Here is a 19,574-nt window from a genome sequence, read left to right as displayed (position 1 = left end):
TTTTAATGCTCCATTCTTTGTAAAAGTCCCCTGAGAAACTTAAAATAAACATTTATTTCCCAACTACCTCTTCATATTTTTTTTTTTTGTCATTTTTTTGTTTTCCAAATTGCCGCAGGCTGAAGTAGCTGCTGGTGTTTTCCCCCTTCCCTGGGCAGGAGGAAGATGAACCAGATGTTGCCACAAACCACCTGTGGAGCTGCCATCCCCCCAGCTTGTTCATTCAGAGCAGGACCCTGGAGTGAGCGTTAGGTGAGACTAAAGCATTCCAAGGGTAAAAGCTGGATTTTCCAAGTGTCCTCTACTGCTCTGCTCTAAAACCCATTAACTAAGTGTTGTTTGGAGCTGAAGGATGGGGAACGTTTCTGCAGCGTCAGCCAACTCCAGCACTGTGTTTTAAATTCCATGTCGTGCCTCTTCACCTCCAGCCCACAATACCGGCACGCTGCTCGCAAACAGCGATATCCAAATGAGGTGACATGTCTGAGACCCTTCAAACACAACAGTGCGAGGTTTAAAAATACAAGGGTTGAATTCCATGGTGGGGCTGAACTGCAGACAGTGGAGGATGTGCTAGTAGATGGGGTTGAGCTGCTTGTGGCCGCTTCCCACTATGGTAGTGCTGTGAGCTCCGCTCTAACCCCTGGGCCGGGACTGGCAGAGCCCAGCTCAGCACTCAGCTGTTATCTCCAGCTCTTCCCACTGTCGTATTTTTAGCCCATCCAGCACCACTGTCACCAGCAAACCCTCAAGCTGGCCCACTGTGTGCCCATTAGTGCCTCACACAGACACCTGAGCTGGACGATTAAAGTCATTTGTTCAGAACAGTGGAAGAACCTACCCCAATTAGCACCTCCAGCCTTGCTTTAATTAGGAAGCAAGGGGAGGAACACTCTGCTCACTTCTTTCTCAGCAGCAGGCAGCTCACGTCCAGCTCCCCAAGCCCCCACCCGGGTGTGTTGTACCTGCAGCTCTGTGGGAAAGTGACTCCAGCTGCCCGGCTGCTCCTTTTTTCTCAACTTGCAGAAATTCTTGTTGCAGCACCGGTACCAAATGTAAAGAAATTACAATAGGAAGCCGTTACTCAGAAAACATCTCTCGCTCCCAGCCTGTGCATTCCATGGATGGTTTCAGCGTTTCTCTGTTCATACAGAGCCTCACTGGAGGGCAAGCGGAGATCGAATGCATAACTTATTTTTAAACAACTTTTAAAATTATGATCTGCAAGATTAACTGATAACTAGTCAGCCAAATGAACTGCAAGCAGCACTCTGGAGTACAGCCCTGCGAAGAAAACGTGATGCTCAGTGGGTTGCTCAGTACTTGAGTGCAAGAGTGTGTGGTAAGAGATGCAGAGAAACAGCTTCATCATCCCCCTCCTCCTCCTCACTGCAAACCCCTCAAGCATCGCAGGGATGAACCACTGACAGCCCCAGAGGAAGGAAATGGTTCCCGTAGCTCAAGTTATTAGGGATTATAGACACATTACATCCAACTCTAATTACAGAGGGCAGAAATAGCCCTGTTTTCACATTGAGATGAGTCTGTGTGATTAGAACCCACATTCACGCTCAGGAGGGTGGGCGAGAGATGAGAAAAGCCTGTGGGGAAGGAGAAGGCAAATTCGCTTTGCAGCCTCAGCTGGGAAAAGAGCCCCAGGGAAAGCCATGGACCGTAGAAGACAGAGCAGCAATCCACCCTCCGCAGAGCCCGGAGCACCTGGAGAGGCCTCAAATATTTCATCCCAACAATTTAACCATGTGGAAGCGCGGAGAAGCCTTTGGACATCAGTTTCGCAGGCTCCAGCTCTTTGCCTTATCAGGTCAAGTCACTGCCCTTTGCTTCAATAGAGACAGTGGGAACTGAATCTATAAGATTATCACCTTATAGCTGAATCTGTAAGAATTACCCTCTTCCTTCTCCTGGAGCGGCTGGCGGGGAACGTGCAGAGTGATGGGAGCACCCAGACATCTCTGTGTGCATTAGCACTTTGGGGCAGTGCCAGCTTGCACATAATCCAGCCACAGGATTTTGCTGACATCGCCATCATTAAGAGGTCAAATGTACCAGTGTGGCTCCTCGGGCAGGGCAAAGAAAAGGACTTTTAGGTCGATTTTACACATGTAGGTTCAGGAGCCCTTGGGAGCTTTCAGTACGCAACGTGAGCTGCTCTTCACATGTCCCTCAGCCCAAAGGGACCATCCCTGTCCCCCCAGATCAACTCTGAACAGTGATCAGCCTCCAAGAGCCACTTGGTGTGTCCCGTTCAGCCTCTGAGGCAGAGAAGCCGCCATCATTAACCAAAATCAAGTCCAGAAACACCACAAGCCCCAAATCCGATAAGCGCAGGCTGTTACAAACCCCCTGCTATTTATGCAAGTGACAGTCAATTTTTCCTACTGAGGCAGGCAGGGGGAGATAACATCAGCAGCTAAAAACAATGGAGCTGCACCCAGCTCATGCCTTCGTAACCGAGTCACGCAGCCCAGCACACCATGATTGCAAAACCCCAGCGTTCTGATCTCGCACCCGGGCAGGACACCCCGGGCACACATCAGGACTTAAGAGACGTTTCTCCTGTCACTGCCCTTCGCTGTCACTTAAGCACTAATGCTGACCTATGGTTTAGGTGTGAGCCTGACCCACACCAGGCAAACCATGGGCAGGAAAGCTCCCACCGCCGCTTAAATCAGCAAGTGTCTGTCCTTTCCTTTCCTGGACTAACAACCTCACTGCCCGCAGCCAGGCTGACCCAGGGCTGCCATCCCAACAACAATTCCTGGTGGAGCTCTTCAGCTTTCCAGGGATTCCTGCTGAATATTCATCCCCTCACCATGCTGCGAACAGCAATCCCAGTCCTGTTTGGCAGTGGCTGCTTTGTTGTGGCCACAGCTCACCTTTGGCTATAAGTTATGGGTACTGAATCCTGTACCATTATAAAATCTAAGCCTCTGGTGTGTGGGCACTGTCAGTGTCTCAGGACATCCCACCGAGGGGCTTGACACCTTCAGTGAGCTGACAGCACAAGAACCCAGGCCCCAGCCACCCCCCGCACCCACAAACCAGCCGTCAGGTGCTGGAAATTTCAGCTTCAACCAGAGAAAACGGAGCCACCACGGGCTGATTTCCAAACCCCACGCTGCTCCTGCTCGCAGCTCCCAGACCTCTCCTGGATCAAAAAGACACCCAGAAGGGAATTGCTGTAGCATCGACTCAACCTCCGCTCCGTCAGACAGGGCACGCAAACCACAGGTGGCCCGTCAGAAACCAAGGCCAAGTTTCCAAAGCACCCAGAACCTGCTTTAACAAGTTCTTTGCCGCCCAGCGTTACGGAACCTCCCCGAGCAGCAACACCGACACTTCTACCCACACCTCAGCTTTGCGTCAACCAGATTCTGCAGTAAAACGGCAAAAAGGTGCACATGGCGTGCCCAAAAGAGCCTGGGGAATGACTGTGGGTGCTGCACGGCTCCAGATGGACATCAGCTCGGGGAACTAACCCAGAGAATGGCCCCTGCTGCCAGCGGGGAACCAGGCGCTCGTTCCCTTGGTCTGGGTTGAAGGACAGAGCAAATAAAGGTGTTGAAGTGAAACTCAAGCACCTAAAATCGAAATCCTGAACCCCTTTCTCAAGCTGACGCTGACCCTGCAGCACACAGACTTCCCAGGGTACTGCTCTCTTCTTCTGGGAAATTGCCTGAACTCCTGAAATCACTTTTCTGCATCTACTCAGAGCTGCAACGGTAGGACCAGCTCAGCATTTAGCTCTTCCATACACCTTTATCAGGTTCCATGTGCTCATTAGGGAGGTCTCTGCCTAAACCAGGAGGGCTTTTATCCAACAGATATACAACAAACAACATCCAGCCTTTCACCAAACGGAGCTGCTGCTGCTTTGATCTCAAAGCCTAATGGGATTAAGAGCTCCCCTCCCCAGCTGCACGGCGGGTGATCTTCAAGCCCAAACCGAACCCTTTTGATGAAGAAACCACAGCAAAATCAACTGTGATGTACTTGAGTTTTGCTGGGTACTGCATAAAGGTGCATCGATTTACTGATGGGCAGTACTGAATAGGCATTAGCCAGACTATGCTAGTTAAGCCCTGCCTAAGGCTATTTACTTTGAAATCAGGTTTATACTGAGTTCAAGCCCACCTAAGGCCACTAAATTTAAGACCACTGGAGACTGCACTGATTTTGATCTATTTTTTCAAGAGATATTTGGTTATGGTGTGTTTGTGTAAATTGAAATTACAATGGTAGACGCAGCCTTTGAGATTTCCTTAGAGATGAGGTCTAAGTGAGGAAATAAGGTTTGCTGAACCAGAAATACTCCTGGCTTCTGCCCTGGATGCACCAGTTTCCACATCACTGAGCTCCTGAAAAGCATGGAGGGAAGAATCACCACACAAAAACAGGCGTAATGAGGAAGATTCTTACTGAAAGCAGGGGGGGAAAGTCTTAGTTAATCAAAAATCTCTATAATGAGCAGTAACAGAAAAGAGAAAGGCAGCTCAGACAGAAAATGCTGACATTGGCCAGCAGTCCTCAGCTCCTTCTGTCATCTCTGCTTCGCAACCCTTGGATTCCCCACATCTGCAAATCAGAATCAGAAATGCAGCCGAGATGTCGGGTGTTATCAGACATTGCTGCTAAAGTCTGGGATATTAAGTCTTTTAGCCCTTACCCAAGTCTTTGTGAGGTTTGAAGAAATTCTGTCCCTTTGCATCGCTTCTGTGTCGTTCCTATCACAAAGCAGGAGAGAATTAAAACATGGGCAAACATGGGCAGCTTCCCCACACTATGGGATGGAAATGGTCTTTTTCCTCGCCTGCAAACCGCTCCACCTTAGGGAGCTTCCACAGAGGGTCTGAAACTGCCTCAACTCCAGTTTTTGGCTTTGCAATCTTTTCTTCTAGGGAGCTCGGGACACAATTGAGGGAATGAGGTCAGCCGCTCATTAGGGGCTAATTGTGACATTCCCTGGACTAGAATCCCAGTAACTCAATTTGAGAGCACAAGAGCTCTGCAAAACCAGAGATCACACTCTAAAATTCGAGCGCTAATGAAGGCTCACTAATAGGCAAGAAGAATCCCTGTAGGATTCGGGAGCTCGTGCTAAATACATCTGTCCATACAATCTCAAATGCGCTTGACACGGTTGGTACCTCACCCACTGCACGACTGTGAGCAAGGACGACACGAGTTATATCCCATCAGGTACTTACAGAGGCTTTATTTGCAGCATCTGACTGAATTGTCACTTTCAATAAGGAGCCACGTTCTCAGCAAAACAAAGCGGTGAGGACACAACTGTTCTACAGCTCTCACAAGTTGACTGGATGTGTCCCGGGGCTGGTTTGCTAGAGCCGCACGCAAGCACACTGATGTTTTCTTTGCTCATTGTGGAGCCATTTCCCCTCGGTGCTAAAAGGAAAGATTATCAGATGATCTACAAACACACGACAGGATGGTTTGAGTGAAACTGTGTTCTCCGGTTTCCTGCTCTGTGTAAGTGTTTCAGTGATTTCCATCTGCCATTAACGACCTATTTAAAGCAACTATTAGAACAGCTGAGCAGATCACAAAATATACATTACGTACCTCATATACTTCTCTCATAAAAGTGAAACATGTCCTTTCTTTAGTTTAATACCATCAAGAGCCCCGGTCTTCTATCCATGACAGGTTTGAATACAACCAGAAAGGTGACGGAGCCACCGGCTTTCAGACACAGAACACAATCTGATCAATGCTCCAGTGTGAGGGGAAAACAACTCTTTTTTAAAGATGCTTTGAATTTGCTTGTACATGGATATTTCTCTCCTTCTTTTATGAAAGACACGCAATGAGCTGAAATCTGCAAAAACAATTGTGGTTTAGCCATGGTTTACGACTAGATTTAAGTTATGGTTGGACTTGATGATCTCATGGGTCTCTCCCAACCAAAACGATTCTATGATTCTGTGTCTATTGCTACTATCTTCCAGATCTATTGATATTAAAAGCCTTTGGTAAATACTCCAGTTTTCTTCCACCGTGATTTATAGCACTTAATATTGTACGGCTCTGTTTGATGAATGGGGCTCTCCTAAAACACCCTGAAAGCAAAGTAAATGTAAGGCAGATAAACTTATTTAAAAAGAGAAAAAATAAGATAGATACACATATTTTAAAAACACATTCTAAAAAGCACGGCAAAAATAAGCAAGCATTTTGATGTATGTCCAGGGGCTAAAAACCTTCGTAGCCGCAGATACCCTTTTGAATCAGCTTCCCAATGCAAAATAATTCCAAAACAATGCAATAATGCCCGAGCTCCGAACAGCAGGGTGGAGGGGGCGGGGCCACGGCGGAGGGGGCGGGGCCCCGCTCCGGGGGCGGGGCTCCACGGCGGCAGGCAGGCACTGCCGGGGGCGTGGTCGCGCCCCCGGGGGCGTGGCCACGGGCGGTGGCAGTCCGAGCTTTTCCGGCAGACCCTGAAGTTGTCGGTTCTTTTCCGCCTTTGTTGCAAAGATGAAAACTCGACTCCAACCTGGGCCACTCTGCACCGTTTCACCCCCTTCCTCCCCTCACCCCCAGAGATCATCACGTTCCCATTGCTACTGAGCACATGGGAAGAACAATAAAGCCTCAAAAATAACTTATAGGAATCTGGACCACATCACGGGAATTGTGGTGGTAGCAGGAGCAAGAACAGTCGGTAAAAGGCTTTAGTCAGAGGATTGCGGGAGAAATATCATCCACAACAGGAACACTCATGCACTGCAAAGCCTTGGGCCAGATCATGTTCTTCCCTCTCTTCTCCCATTGCTCAGCTGCACCCAGTCCCTTGGTTTCGAAGTCTATTTACAAAAAAACAAACACCAACAAAGACCTTTGTTACTGCAAAAGTCATAGTTTATGTTCTCCAAAGGAGACCAGCCCCAGGGGGTGTTCAAATGCCCACACAAGCGGCAGGAGCGGCTGTCACTGCATGCCGAACCACTGCTCCTGGTCTGCCCACTGCGCCGCTTCGCTGTCGCTGCCTTCCAGGTCCCCCTCCTCCCCGCTGCCCTCCATGTCATCCACGTCTTCTTCCTGGGTTGCATCCGTGGGACTTTCCTCTTTTTCCATCTTCTGCATTCCTTCGAGCGACTTCTGATCATTTGGATCCAAACTGAGGAAAGTAAGAAAAAGAAAGCATTGCCTTAAACCTTTTTTTTCCCCTTCTATTAGTGACATTGTCATAAAACACACACACACAACCACAATAGAAAACCAAAAACCAAACCACCAACAACCAAAGCCCCCTCATCTTGTTGTCTGCACTTGCTGTTTAACATCATCAAGAAGTTCAGTTTAGTAGATCATGCAACTTCACTTCAGGCTGACTGTAACACTGAGTATTAAATCTTCATAGAAAACTATTTTGATCCCCAAGAACGTGCTTAACATCACACTCTTCCAGGCAATTCTAATTCTAGAGTAACATGAAAGCAGCACAAATTTAAATGACTATGACTAAATATATTGTATGCAAGGACAAAAACCTAACCCATTTAAGCTACATAAGCTTATGGTAGACATAATGTGCTAAACTTAAGGTAAATTTGTTAAAATGAAAACACAATAACACCCCAAGATAACATTCAGGTTATGTTAAATTGAATCACACTATTGAAATTTACTTAATAGTTCATTTTTATAGAGCACCTTTAAGTCTAAAGGAATGGATCTTATTGTGCCTGACTATATAATAATGAGAAATAAATCCATGCCTTTCTCCTTTCATCAGTCAAGGAATCGCACACCCAGTGACATGCTCAGCATCAGTGCAGACCCTAGATTTTGCACTTCTCACTTCAAAGCCTCATGGCCAAGTAATTCACTAACAGGACATCAATTGTTTAAGAGAAAAAAAAATGTAAAGCTACTTCTGCTTACATCCTAATCAATTAGAGGCTCAACTTTTTACTTTAGTCAAGTTGGTGATTGTTTCTTTTAACTACACTGCAATTGCGGAGCCTGTGCTTTACCTCAGGGCGATGCTGTACTGGTCCATGGCTTCCTGGTACTCATTGACAGCCACCAGGAAGTCTCCCAGGATGCGGTGCAGAACACAGTCGCTCTGATTAGCCAGCGCGTTCCTCAACAAAGCAATTCCATCCTCGTACTTCTGTTCTCTACCTGTTTATATGCAAAGCTACGGTTTTAGTTAATACTTTACATAAGTCTATTAAAAGTCAGAGTGTACGCAAAGAGCCATCATCACACACGACTATTTCTTCCTTCAGAACTGCCGGTGTGGGGGACAGTAGCAAGATACTTTTTGCAAGATTAACTCTAAATGATGGGGTTTATTACAATAACTGCAACGCTCAGGATTACATATCCTTTGAAGTCAAAACATTTTGTTTGCAATTGTTTTAAGTGCTGGTGTAATATCCACTGCTAGATGGAATTAACTACTGTGATTTTTTCCTTCAGGATAGAACTGATAAATCCCTGGGCTGTTAACATTGCTGTAACATTCTTCACATCAATGAGGCTGCAGAACACTCTTCCATGTAAAACATTACACTTTAAATAAGTCAACATAGGGGAAAAAACCAAAGGAACTTACTAAGAAGTTCTGCTTTCTTCACCACAGCTTTAATGTAATCAGGCCTTTGCATTAGTGCTTTGTCCAGTAACGTTTTTGCTTTTTCCTGTGTGACTGGCTCTTCGAGACAGACTGTTGCTAACAGAGTGAGTGTCTGTGCATTTGCTCCCAGAGTTTTATACACGTTATTTGCCATCACCATGGCTTCACGGATACTGTTGGATGCCAGGTAACATTCGATGAGACCTGATGATATAAAAAAAGACAACAATTCAGTTTTTGAGTGAGCGCTACAGGCAATCAACCCCTCCTCAATCATCTGCACTTCATAGCGACCAAACTCCAAACATCGGACACTCCAATTAGCAAATACAAATTGCAAAATATGTCAAAGAAACTCGCAGATAGGGAAACTTGGACACAAATATTAAAATGGCACAGGGTTCTACACAAAACCTAAGAAAAAGGCAGGAGGTGGACGACCATCTCCCAGGACCAACATCTGACAAAAGACTAAGGTGTGACAGGTTACAGGTTTCTCTGGTAATTGCAAGTGAAACAAAAACTATTAAAACAAACATAAACCTGCATTACAGTATTTCTAAGTCCATGCTTTTCACATTAGCAGGGAATCCACAGCACTGCGCCCACCACACAGCACCAGATATGGAACTGGAGTAGCCAAGAAAATCAGATTAGCACTCTCCATTTTGCATAAATGAACAAGTAGAAAACAAACCAAAATTTCACTCACCTTCATAGCAATCCAGCCTGCAAGGTGCAAGACGAATTGCTTCACGAAAATGTATAATTGCTTCCTGGACTCGGCCCATATTCCTGAGGGCAGCTCCTTTCAGCAGGAGAGCTTGAACACTGTTACTATTCAGCTGGATAGCTTTGGCTCCTAAATATAAGGCACGAGAGTATCGTTTACTGTAGAAACTATGACACCTATGGAAAGACAAGAGGGATTGTAAACATACTGCCTGTGCACATTCATTGAGGTTTAACAGCAGAAGGAAGAGAAGAAGAGGAAAAAGAAAATGACAGACAATTGTTGAACTCTTGAATTCGAAGTTAAGAATATATATTCAGGGAAAAAAACTTTGTCAGGAGTTTAAAGAAAAAAGCAGTGTAAATGTTAACTGTTACAGCTATTTAATATATCATTGTTGTTGCACAGGGGTGGTAACTAGTAGGTTTAAACACACAGAAAACAACCAAAAGAGATATTTTTGGATAGCTAATTTAAGTTAGCCAAAGAACAGGGTAAGATAGAAAAGCACCTTCTGAACAAAAAAGCTGAATCCACTGTATCGACTGTAATCCACCATGTGCAGAAAGAAGTGAGGTAAGAAAGGAAAGAAAACAACTTACCCAGATACCACCCAGGGTTCTGCATGTTGGTCAGAAATATTGAAGAGACGGCAGCCCAAGTTCTCCACGTCCTCTAGTCGACCTTCACGTGCCAATAAATAACCATATACATCCATTCCTAATGTGAAACAAGCGGAGATCAGTCATCAAGAAATGGCAAAGTCATTCACCACAGGAAAAAACAAATCCACAAAAACCTACTTTAAACAGTGTAAGTACCAGTAACTATTCAAGATACGCAGCTTCTGAATGTGAATTCTGAACTGAAAGGCAGGTACGATATGCAATATTCCACTCTAATGTCACTCATCAGATCATTATACCCGCTAAACTTTCTTTTAGGATTTACTCACCTTTTATTAGGTAAGGATCCAGCATTTGTGCTTGTTCAAATTTCAGAATAGAGTTTTTATTATCTCCAGCTCTGAAATACAGGTCTGCTAAGCTCCCCAGCAAGTCTACGTTATCCCTCAGCAATGACTTTTTCTCTAAAGAGCTTTAAGAGAAAAAAAGTCCCTGTTATTTGTATAATGCCACTTTAAATAGAATTACATACAAATGTTAATATATTATTTGATTACACTATCCTCTTTGAACTCTTACCAAATGGTATTTATTGCTCTTGTGTTATCTCCAGTATGCACAAAAGCGTACGCCTTTATCCACATGGAAAGCCAGTCCAGGTTGGGAATACTCTGAATTATGTTGATGGTCATAGAGGCCACTTCTGCACCTTTCACCGACAGCGAGAGCAAACCTATTCAGAACAGTAAACACATCCAGTTCAGCCACCATAAACTGCTTTTAATGCAAATTAATTGTCTGAAGACCAGAAACTTCATCCCTTGACAAGCATAAACAAGCAGCTTGTTACAGCGTTTTTTATAATCTGCATAATGTAGCTGTTACATATTACATGCAAGTAAAAGACAGTTACCTACTCCCACACATAATTCAAATTGTAATAGTGTTTAATACTGGAACACTTACAGTGTGCAGACACCTACCTAGTATGGCATCAAGCGCTAATGGGCACTGCCTCAGCACTTCTTTGTAGCTCGTTACAGACGAGCGTTCTTGACCCGCCTTCTTGTACAGATTTGCCAACATCATATTGATCTACAAGTGACAGAAATGTTGGGAGAGTCAAGCGTGAGAAAGGAGAAAGCGTCACTGGGAAAGGTCACAACTCTGTCTTCAAGCACACCTGCCTCCTGTTCTGGGCAGGGACAAAATCACCTGCCCTTCTTCTGAGAACACTGTGATGTATCATATAGTATAAAATCAAAACTGTTGCTTCTCTTTGAGCCCAAAGATAAAATTTACATTCTTTTGTATTTGCACAGTGCATCTTGAAATCTCAGTGCTGTGCATATACAAAGTCAAAAGATGGGCAAGTGATTATATACAATGTCAAGAAGGACCCACATATCCCTTACACAACCTTCTTTCAGTTGACCTCTCCACAGCAATGGAATTCTTGGAGAGAATCAGCTTTGGAAGGCAGAGAAAGTTTCCACTCAGCTTCTGAATGAAGTCATGATTGATGAAAAAACAGAAATTATTTGAGCTCTACACAACATAAGCAGCTGGTTTCTGCTACAATATACAATGTCATTATACCCACAGGCTACATTCTCTTTTTACCAGACACTTGACTGTAGATTCAAGATGTGCTGACCAAGCACTTGTGACAAAAGCCTGCCAGAACTCACCTTTGGGGTCCTCTGTCTGGAAGGAATCCCATCAAGAATAGCAATGGCATCTTTATCTTGCTTCAGCATTGTGTAACATTCAGCCATTTTATATTTCACTTCAATTTCAGATGGTAAACACTGCAATAAAATACAAACTTTAAACTACAATGTTGTTTTAGTCAAGTGAAAACAATGGATGATGTTTCCTTGTTAAATGCTTGCACTATGCTTAACAAATCTAGTGCAACAAAGTTAACAAAGCAAACTACGGCCAGCTCATATCGATCCTGTCTTCAAGCAAAGAGCATGAACAAAAAAGTCCCATGTTTGAGACTATATTAAGTTATTCATTAGAAAACACACTGGTATTTTCAAAATAAATTAGCTTGAAAAGTCAGATTTATTGGACATTATAAATCCACAATTAAATGCTATAATATTGAGTCAGAAATATTAATTGTAAGGGGGAACGTGATCATGTTATGCAGCACGAGTCAGTTTTTAAATACCTGGCTTTGGGGAGTTGAGGCAGCATTCCCAGTAGAAGGTCTTACTTTTGAAGTTTTACTTAGTGCTTTTTTCTGCTGCAAGGCCATTGTATACTTACTGACAGCATTTCTATATTCTTTATCATGGAAGAGAGAGTCTGCATGATACACAAGGAGCTGGTATTTCTGAGATGGTGAAAACAGTTCCCTAAAAGAAACGTAAATACAGAGGCTGAGATCGGCTAACTGCAGGAGGACAAAACCCTCACAACTCCAAAGTATGTGTAGCTTTGGTTTGTCTGGCTTCAACTTCCAATTGCTGCTTCTCTACCACATCGCGAGGACCCCTGGGTAGCAGGTACCAGCACCTGACAAAGGGATTATCTCACCAATTTCTTTTATCTGTATACAAACAAATGCAATATCCGCTCCGACACCTCTTCAGTAACAACAGCTTCTGTTCAGCTGCTTGGCCACTGCTGCCTCCACCCTCCCCATAACAAACCACACGTTGTCAACATCTGTTAAAGCACATTTTGTTTGAATGGACTCGAGTTTACAAGGTAACCCAGTTCCTTGTATAACTATGCTGGTCCTAATCCACATTCCTACATTTTACAACCCCCCTTCCTAACACTGCCCGTGTGTTTGCAGAAGTGATAAGAGTCAGGGTATCGGAATGGGATTCTGGCTTCAATTAGTACCTCAAAACCCATCCAAAGAAGAGCTGTGACCTGCACAGAGCATCCTGGGAAGGCGAAAATCACCCCAGCTCTACCAGGCCGCTCATGCCGAACCCCTCGGTGCTGACAGAGCTTCACCCCCGGGCCGGGACCGGCGGCCGGGACCCGCACGGCACAGCCCGGCAGCAGGGGCAGCTGCACAGGCGGGCCTTGCTCCTTCCCGGTCTGTAACACACCCCCCGGCACCCTGCGAGCTCCGCCTGGCGAGTTCCCCCCTCATCCCTGTCAGCCCCCGGGCGGTCACTCACGGGTTATTGCCGCTCATCGTGAGGAGCAGCCCGCTGAGGAGCCGCACGTTGGAGTGGAGCCCGGCGGTCGCCATCTCCCGTACGTGCTCCACCACGCTCATGCTGGCGGCGGGGAGGCGCGGGGCGGGAGGGACGGGCGGCGAACACGAAGCGAACGGCGAGCGGGGAGCGAGCGGCGCCGCCGGCCGCCGCCACTCCGAAATGGCGCCACCGGGGGGACCTCGCACGCCGCCGCCTGCAGGCGTCCGCCACACTGCCTCCATGGCGGGCGCGCGGCCCGGCAGGCGCGCGGCAGGGCAGCCCGAGGGGGGTGCGCGCCGCGCGAGGTCCCCGGCAGCCTCGCGCCTGCGCAGTGACGGGTGCCGGTCGCCTCAGCCGCCCGGCGGGAGGGGACTCGGTTTCTTTGACAGGGTTTGAGAAATAATTTTCCTCCTCAGTGTCGTTTTATGGAAGAGACGTACTCTCTGTGTCTGCACCTCTCTTGAGTCTGGCCCTTTTTCTCCTGAGACCATTATCTGCTGGTTGTGGCAGCTAAACCTGACTGAAGTATCGGGGACATCGAAGCTCCTGCCCATAAAAATAGGTAACTGAGGTGACAGACTCTTCAAAACCTACCTTTCGTCTGGGCCACAGCCAGGGGAACTGCCTCACAAGGCATAGACCGAGAGTTGAACCATGACCTTTTTTTTCCCCCTCTTTATTACAAAAAGAATGAAGGGCACAGCTATCATATTATTACTATAAATGAATTCGGAGCTTTCAGTTTGAATGTGCCATCACTGGTGCTTGGAGAGGAATTCACCTCTTGACAGACTAACGCACCATCGCCAGCACGGGGCTTCAAACAAAGAGCGCGTTGGTGCTGGATGGTGACAACAGAACAAGGAGAGAACTTGGAATAAACCCAGTTTGGACTGCGGTGCTTCAAGGAGCCATCACCCTGGTCAACACAGTCCTGTTTTTTGCCGGTGTGGTGTGATGGCTGTGTCGGACGTTACCGGCTGTGTCACCCTCCAGAGGCATTTCAGTGCGATGGGGCGCTGCTCTGTGAAGGCAGGCTGGCTAAACCAGGTATGTTGCTGCAAACTACGGCCACTATATAAATCACCCGTTTTCAGTGCAAATGATTCGCTTCCTACTGATAGCCACTACACAACAATGATGGTCTTGTCACAGAAACAACGCCAGAAGTCTCATTTTTTTGAAGGCTGTCCATAAGACATAAAGCAGTTACCACATTAATTACAAGCTAAGTTTATTGAAAACAAGGTAAAAATCACAGCACTTAACAACACAGCATGACGGGTCTGTTTTCCATGGACACCCAAAACTGAGACTCCAGCCAGTAGAGCAATTAGGCAGCTCCCTCTGCCCCATAGGCACGGCCGTTTCTTCTCTTTAAATACAAGCCCTGTTTTAAATACTAGCTGTAGCCACCAATAACAAAGCAGCTTGCATCTGAAACAGCATGCTAGAAATTACTTATTAAGCACCAGCTTAATAATATTTGCTTACACTAAAATTATCTTTTTGCTCTCCCTCCCTTTACCCCTCATTGCCTGGTTTGTATGGTTTGGTTTTTTTTCTTCCTAAGCACTTAATTCTTCATTGGTACAAAATGTATCCAAAACAAAGGCAAAACACTTTATACACCTTGCTGTGGAAATGTTTAATGTTGTTGCTGCTTTGCCTCTTCACTGGCCAGGACCTGACAGACTCTTGTTCATGAACTGTCTCTTCACAAAGCAGATCCACCACTGCACAAGGAAGTATAAAATCAGAAATTATGTAAAAACAGTTCCCATGAGATAAACAAAATAGTGACCTCAAGGTATTCAACCCCTGACAATTAAATGTTAAGGCTCTGGTTTTGCATGTGATGTTTTCCACACTGGTTTCTACTGGAATTTAGAACAAGACGACAGGAATGGACCCAATGAATTTATAATATAGGACTCTGAATTAAAGTGTAACATTCTACTTTCTATTATTTCAATACTTTTTTACTGTTTATTCCAATATAACTCTAAACAAGGGATAGATCAGAAAGCTATGACTTTGAAAAGAAATTAGCCTAAATAATTACAATATTAAATGCAGTCACGTTTGCACATGAAACATCTTAACACTCAGGAGGTGATTCATGCATTGATTAGCTATTTTTTTAATCTGGATATGGCACAGAATGGTCTACTTCAAAGAAACTATCAAATCAGAACCACCCGGGAAGATAAACAGCATCACTCGTGCGTTTCAATTTCCATTTGAAAACCTGGCCAACAGCAGATGTGCAATACTTAGAAGAGTTGAACCAGACACCACTTATTACTGCCCTGCTTTTTAGAGTAACCCAAATTGGCACTGGCTGCCTTACCACATTACAGGTTAAATTTATTGATAACTTGCAGCCTGCTCTTCCCTCGCCTTGTACAACCAGAGAAGCTTGTGCCAAAGTTACCCACACCTGATCCCTCACCCCATCATCTCACTGCTCCCCACACATTTCTTAAAAAAACCCCACACGAAGCCTCTCATTAAATCCACGATGATGACACTGAACTCTTACCTTACTCGGCTTGTCGCTCTGCGGATCAAATACTTTTTCACAAAGGCGCAGACCAGTTTCTTGCCGCAGCTGCTGCAGGTAGGCCCTCATCACCTCTGAAACACAGTGCAGGAAAGAAGGCGGTAAACTGAGGCAGCGCCAAACCAAGCTGAATTTCGCAGCAAAGTGTTTATGTGATTTCCTTGATGCAAAAGGCAGATTCAGACGCCTGTCAATTTGTTCTGTTGGATCTAAGGATCCAGGGGAGTCACTAGGCCCCTGAGGTCAGAAAATCCAGCCTCTGCTGGAAGACAGAACTGCAGATTTAGGAGATTCTGTTTTACAGGTAATTTTTCTAGCTGCAGTCACAAAAATGCAGCCAGTATGAAGCCAAGGAAGCCTTCAGAGGTCCTGGATTAGCCCTTACCTTCCTCCTGCTTGTTGCCAGGTTTGGCGTAAATGGCGTTAAGCGGGAAGCCGGGCTCCCCGGGGATTGGGAAGTTGGTGATTCCCAGGGTGTACATTTCCTTCTCTCCTTGGCCTTTGGAGTTACACTGGAAGAACCACGCAAACAGTGGATTAGCAGTTAGCTGGTGGAGCATTAGACCCAAATATTTTACCAATCTGTAACGCATAAAAACTCATCACAACATCTCTTTGGAGATCCACAGCTTCGGATATCTGTGGCTCTGACTACTGGGACTGGGTTGAACAGGATTATTTATGCCACTGGGACGAGAGTATCGGCAAACCCTTTCCTGAGTACAATCCCCAGAACAGACTCCGTTTCCCTCCTGCACAGAAATTCACTTCTCTTACCTTTTGCAGCTTTTTCAGGCACTCAGAAATGTAGAGGGTTATGTAGATCAGCGTTCTGTCGGCCTCATTCTGCAAAATAAGAGCAAGCGGAGAGCCCAGCCACTCTTAGATTAAGGGAGACTTTCTGGAACTGATAAAAGCTTGAAACAGGAATGAGTTCAAGCCATGTTGGCCTACAGTTCCCTCATGAGAGAGAGATTTGCAATTCATGACATTTACTAAACTCTAAAAATTAGGCGGGATGAGAATTTTTGTTCCTTAGTAGAATTATTTAATTGAAAATAAATTTATATTCACAACTACTATATGCAAGCAACTCCAAACAACTACTCCAAACAACTACTATATGCACAATATCTCAAAAAATTACCTTAATTTCATAATTTTTGAAGAAAACATTAGCTTTGAAGTAGTAGATGGCTTCATCTATAATATCTGTGTCCTTAGCTAACAAAAGAGAAATACAGAGTTAAAGACTGCACCATTATACTACATTTGGTCATAACTTTTACTCACTGAAATACATAAATAAGGATAATTGCAAAGGCAAAACCTTGGTATTTGCAAAAAGCAGAAGACAGCACTATGTAACAGAAAAGAGTCGTTGCTGTGTGTAACACTGGTGAGCCCAGACCGTAATGCTTAAGCTTCCTACTCTTAGCTGGAACTTTAACTCCCTCCTGACTTCACAAACGGCAGCAATTCAGCAGTTCCCCACTCTTCTATCGGTTGAGTAACTCAGCAGAGTTTTAACAGTGTAAAAGTCTTCTCAGGACACAAAAATATTTTTGAAGAAAGCGTAACAACACAATCACACAAATTTCATTGTCCTCTTCAAAAAAAGGGAGGGTGAGCAGAACACATAGTGCCAAGCTTACTTGTGACCTTCACCTGCTTTTGCCACCAGCCAAGACTACTTAAATCCAGAAAGATTTCCTTTATATTTCTGAAACTAAACAGCCATGCTATGCTGTTTTCTCATTTCTGAAGCCCCCCGCCCTAAAGCTCTGACTAACGTACTGCTCGTCCTTCAGCCGCAGCCCAAAAGCCTGAGTTCTCTGTAGCTAAACCTCCACTTCCTCTGAGAGCAGAGGGTTCGCACCGCCACATCCTCCCCAGAACAGCCAGACAGGAGGAACCACGAGCACAGTAACCGTAGGCTTTAAATACTGAAACAACTGATTTGAGCACAGCGCATATTTATCTGCGCATAATTATTTTCTAGGATTTGCACAGCCTCAGTATTTGAAACCTTTTTTTCCTCCTCTATAAACTGCAAAGCATTGCATTTCCAACCCTCTCGTCACTCTTGCTAGGGCTGGCTTAGAGCAAACTGTCAGATAACAACGAGCAATATGCAGGCAGGTTTTCAGAGATCCTTACAAACTTACTTTCCCGAGGTGCTGGGCCTTTGAACTGGCTCCTGATGGGTAACAGCGCCATGTTCCCAATTAGCTTGGTGTCGGAGTCCATTAAAGTTGAGTGGTAAGCCTACAGATGGGTGGAAGGCTGGTTATTAATGCTACTGAAAATAGACATTTCCACATCCGATCACATCTCCCCCATGTCTTCATCAAACAGGAGTCAGGCTCCGGTTCGTTTGTGATGTTTCCAGCATTTTTTCCTTGTATGGATAATTGCTGTTTTCTAATTAGGCCCGGATCTCAGGGTCATTCTGGTGAAGGCTGGGAAGGCATCATCACTAGTACCATTTAGGTTGTGGTGCTGGGAGAGAGGGTAGAACTGGTGCAGCTGGTCTGCGGGTGCTGCTGCATCTCCGGGCTGCCCAACCCCATCCTGCCCAAGCTGGGGTATTGCAGAGTTCATCGGTCATTAAAAAAAGATTATATTTTATTTCCATGTTTAGCTAATAATAATAAATAAAGCCAGGCTTAACACATACCCACACACTCAAAAAAAGACTTTTCTGTGCAGTATAAAACTGGTCAAAGTGGAAAACAACAACAACAACGGGCAAACAAAACAAACCTTTCTGCATATGGCAGGTTTTTCCTGATAAACTGATTTTTAACAACTGATGAGTTTAGTTTTAGAGACTTCTGTGCCAGGCCCCTGGGCAGCCTTTGCCTCCTCACAGCCGCAGTTTTGCAGGGGATGCAGGTGGGGGGGAATTAAGTATCCCCAGGTAGAAAAGCAGCTTATTTCCACCCAAGGAAGGTGATGTGACCGAAACCAGAGCACAGCCCAACTCTTACCCCCCAAAACCGAGCACAGCCCAGCTCTCACCCCCCTCTCCCTCGCTGGAGCTGCGGGAGGATCCCAGGAGGGGGAGGAGGAAGAAGTGGAGGAGGAGGAAGAAGATGAAGAGGTACAAAAAGAAGAGGAGGAGGAGGAGGGCGCTGGCCTCGCAGCAGCCTCCTTAAACACCAATTCCCTTCTCTCAGCCGGGCTCCCCGCAGCTCTAGCCCCTTTCCTCCACCGCCGCCAGACCCCGGCAGCAGCCGAGCCCCTTCGCCCGGCCCGGGGCCGCCCCCGCCCGCTCCGGTCTGTCCCCCTAGCCCTCCCTCCTCCCCTCCCGCCCCGGGCGCGGAGCCCTCACCGGCATGGCGAAGGGCAGGAGGCGGCTCGGCAGGGCCGGGCGGGGAGCGCAGAGCGGCCGGCAGCGCAGCTTCCTCGTCCGCCCGTGCTGCAGGAAATGAGGCAGCAGAGGCGGTGCCAGGAGAGCCCCGCACCGCCCCGGGAAGGTGCTGTGGAACCACGATGGGGGCTTGATCGCTTGGTTCCCGCTCGTGGGGTTCCCCCCATTCCGCTGCTTTTGCTGGGGCCGGCACTGCGGATAACCCTCCTCGGTGTCCCTCTGCCACCCTTCTCTTCCCCAGCCAGCCTGGCATCTCGCCTTTGCGCTGGCAGAGCTGAGCTTCTGCCCAAGGGTCAGCGCTTGGCAAGAGTGCGGTTTGGGGACGCTTTGCTCACCGCCGGTTTTCTCTGCTCTGTGTTCACGCTCCTGGGCATCGCTTGCTCTGACCCAATTTGCAAAGCACAGCTGGCACTTGGTGTTAGGAAACACAGAACAGGTCCAAACGTTACGTGTAGAGTGAAGCAATATTTTAAG

At 46.2% G+C, this 19,574-nt stretch overlaps 2 protein-coding genes across 3 annotated transcripts; both read right to left on the bottom strand.

The window, feature by feature from the left end:
• Positions 1 to 6,878: 6,878 nt before the first annotated feature.
• On the bottom strand, positions 6,879 to 13,375 carry ANAPC7 (anaphase promoting complex subunit 7). 2 transcript variants are annotated; one of them, XM_065032853.1, is made up of 11 exons: positions 13,138 to 13,375; positions 12,168 to 12,354; positions 11,677 to 11,796; positions 10,969 to 11,080; positions 10,565 to 10,718; positions 10,315 to 10,457; positions 9,962 to 10,079; positions 9,339 to 9,535; positions 8,606 to 8,830; positions 8,019 to 8,169; positions 6,879 to 7,159 (listed from the first exon to the last, which is right to left on the bottom strand). In XM_065032853.1, the coding sequence occupies exons 1-11, from the start codon at positions 13,236 to 13,238 to the stop codon at positions 6,970 to 6,972; spliced, it is 1,698 nt and encodes a 565-aa protein (XP_064888925.1). In that variant the 5' UTR covers positions 13,239 to 13,375; the 3' UTR covers positions 6,879 to 6,969. The 2 variants fall into 2 exon arrangements, with proteins under 2 accessions (XP_064888925.1, XP_064888926.1); XM_065032854.1 differs by having other exon boundaries at positions 12,266 to 12,354; positions 13,138 to 13,360.
• A 1,000-nt stretch (positions 13,376 to 14,375) lies between these two features.
• On the bottom strand, positions 14,376 to 19,224 carry ARPC3 (actin related protein 2/3 complex subunit 3). The gene is made up of 7 exons (XM_005498247.4): positions 19,062 to 19,224; positions 17,893 to 17,992; positions 16,872 to 16,948; positions 16,502 to 16,570; positions 16,110 to 16,236; positions 15,704 to 15,798; positions 14,376 to 14,894 (listed from the first exon to the last, which is right to left on the bottom strand). The coding sequence occupies exons 1-7, from the start codon at positions 19,065 to 19,067 to the stop codon at positions 14,832 to 14,834; spliced, it is 537 nt and encodes a 178-aa protein (XP_005498304.1). The 5' UTR covers positions 19,068 to 19,224; the 3' UTR covers positions 14,376 to 14,831.
• Between the last annotated feature and the right edge of the window lie 350 nt (positions 19,225 to 19,574).

This window comes from Columba livia, chromosome 17 (assembly GCF_036013475.1).
Source record: "Columba livia isolate bColLiv1 breed racing homer chromosome 17, bColLiv1.pat.W.v2, whole genome shotgun sequence".
NCBI lineage: Eukaryota > Metazoa > Chordata > Aves > Columbiformes > Columbidae > Columba > Columba livia.
This window is presented reverse-complemented; position numbering and strand designations above follow the sequence as displayed.

Bases quoted from the DNA above. Each gene is read 5' to 3' on its own strand.
- ANAPC7 (XM_065032853.1), bottom strand. From the start codon at position 13,238: ATGAGCGTGGTGGAGCACGTACGGGAGATGGCGACCGCCGGGCTCCAC. The intron at 10,458-10,564 runs GTAAGAGTTCAA...TTTCTCTTAAAG, and splicing joins AGAGCAATAAATACCATTTG to CTCTTTAGAGAAAAAGTCAT. The intron at 8,831-9,338 runs GTGAGTGAAATT...TTATATCATCAG, and splicing joins CAGGCTGGATTGCTATGAAG to GTCTCATCGAATGTTACCTG.
- ARPC3 (XM_005498247.4), bottom strand. The intron at 16,949-17,892 runs GTAAGTTTGTAA...CTCTTTTGTTAG, and splicing joins AGGCCCAGCACCTCGGGAAA to CTAAGGACACAGATATTATA. The intron at 16,237-16,501 runs GTAAGAGAAGTG...TGGTTCTTCCAG, and splicing joins GCCTGAAAAAGCTGCAAAAG to TGTAACTCCAAAGGCCAAGG.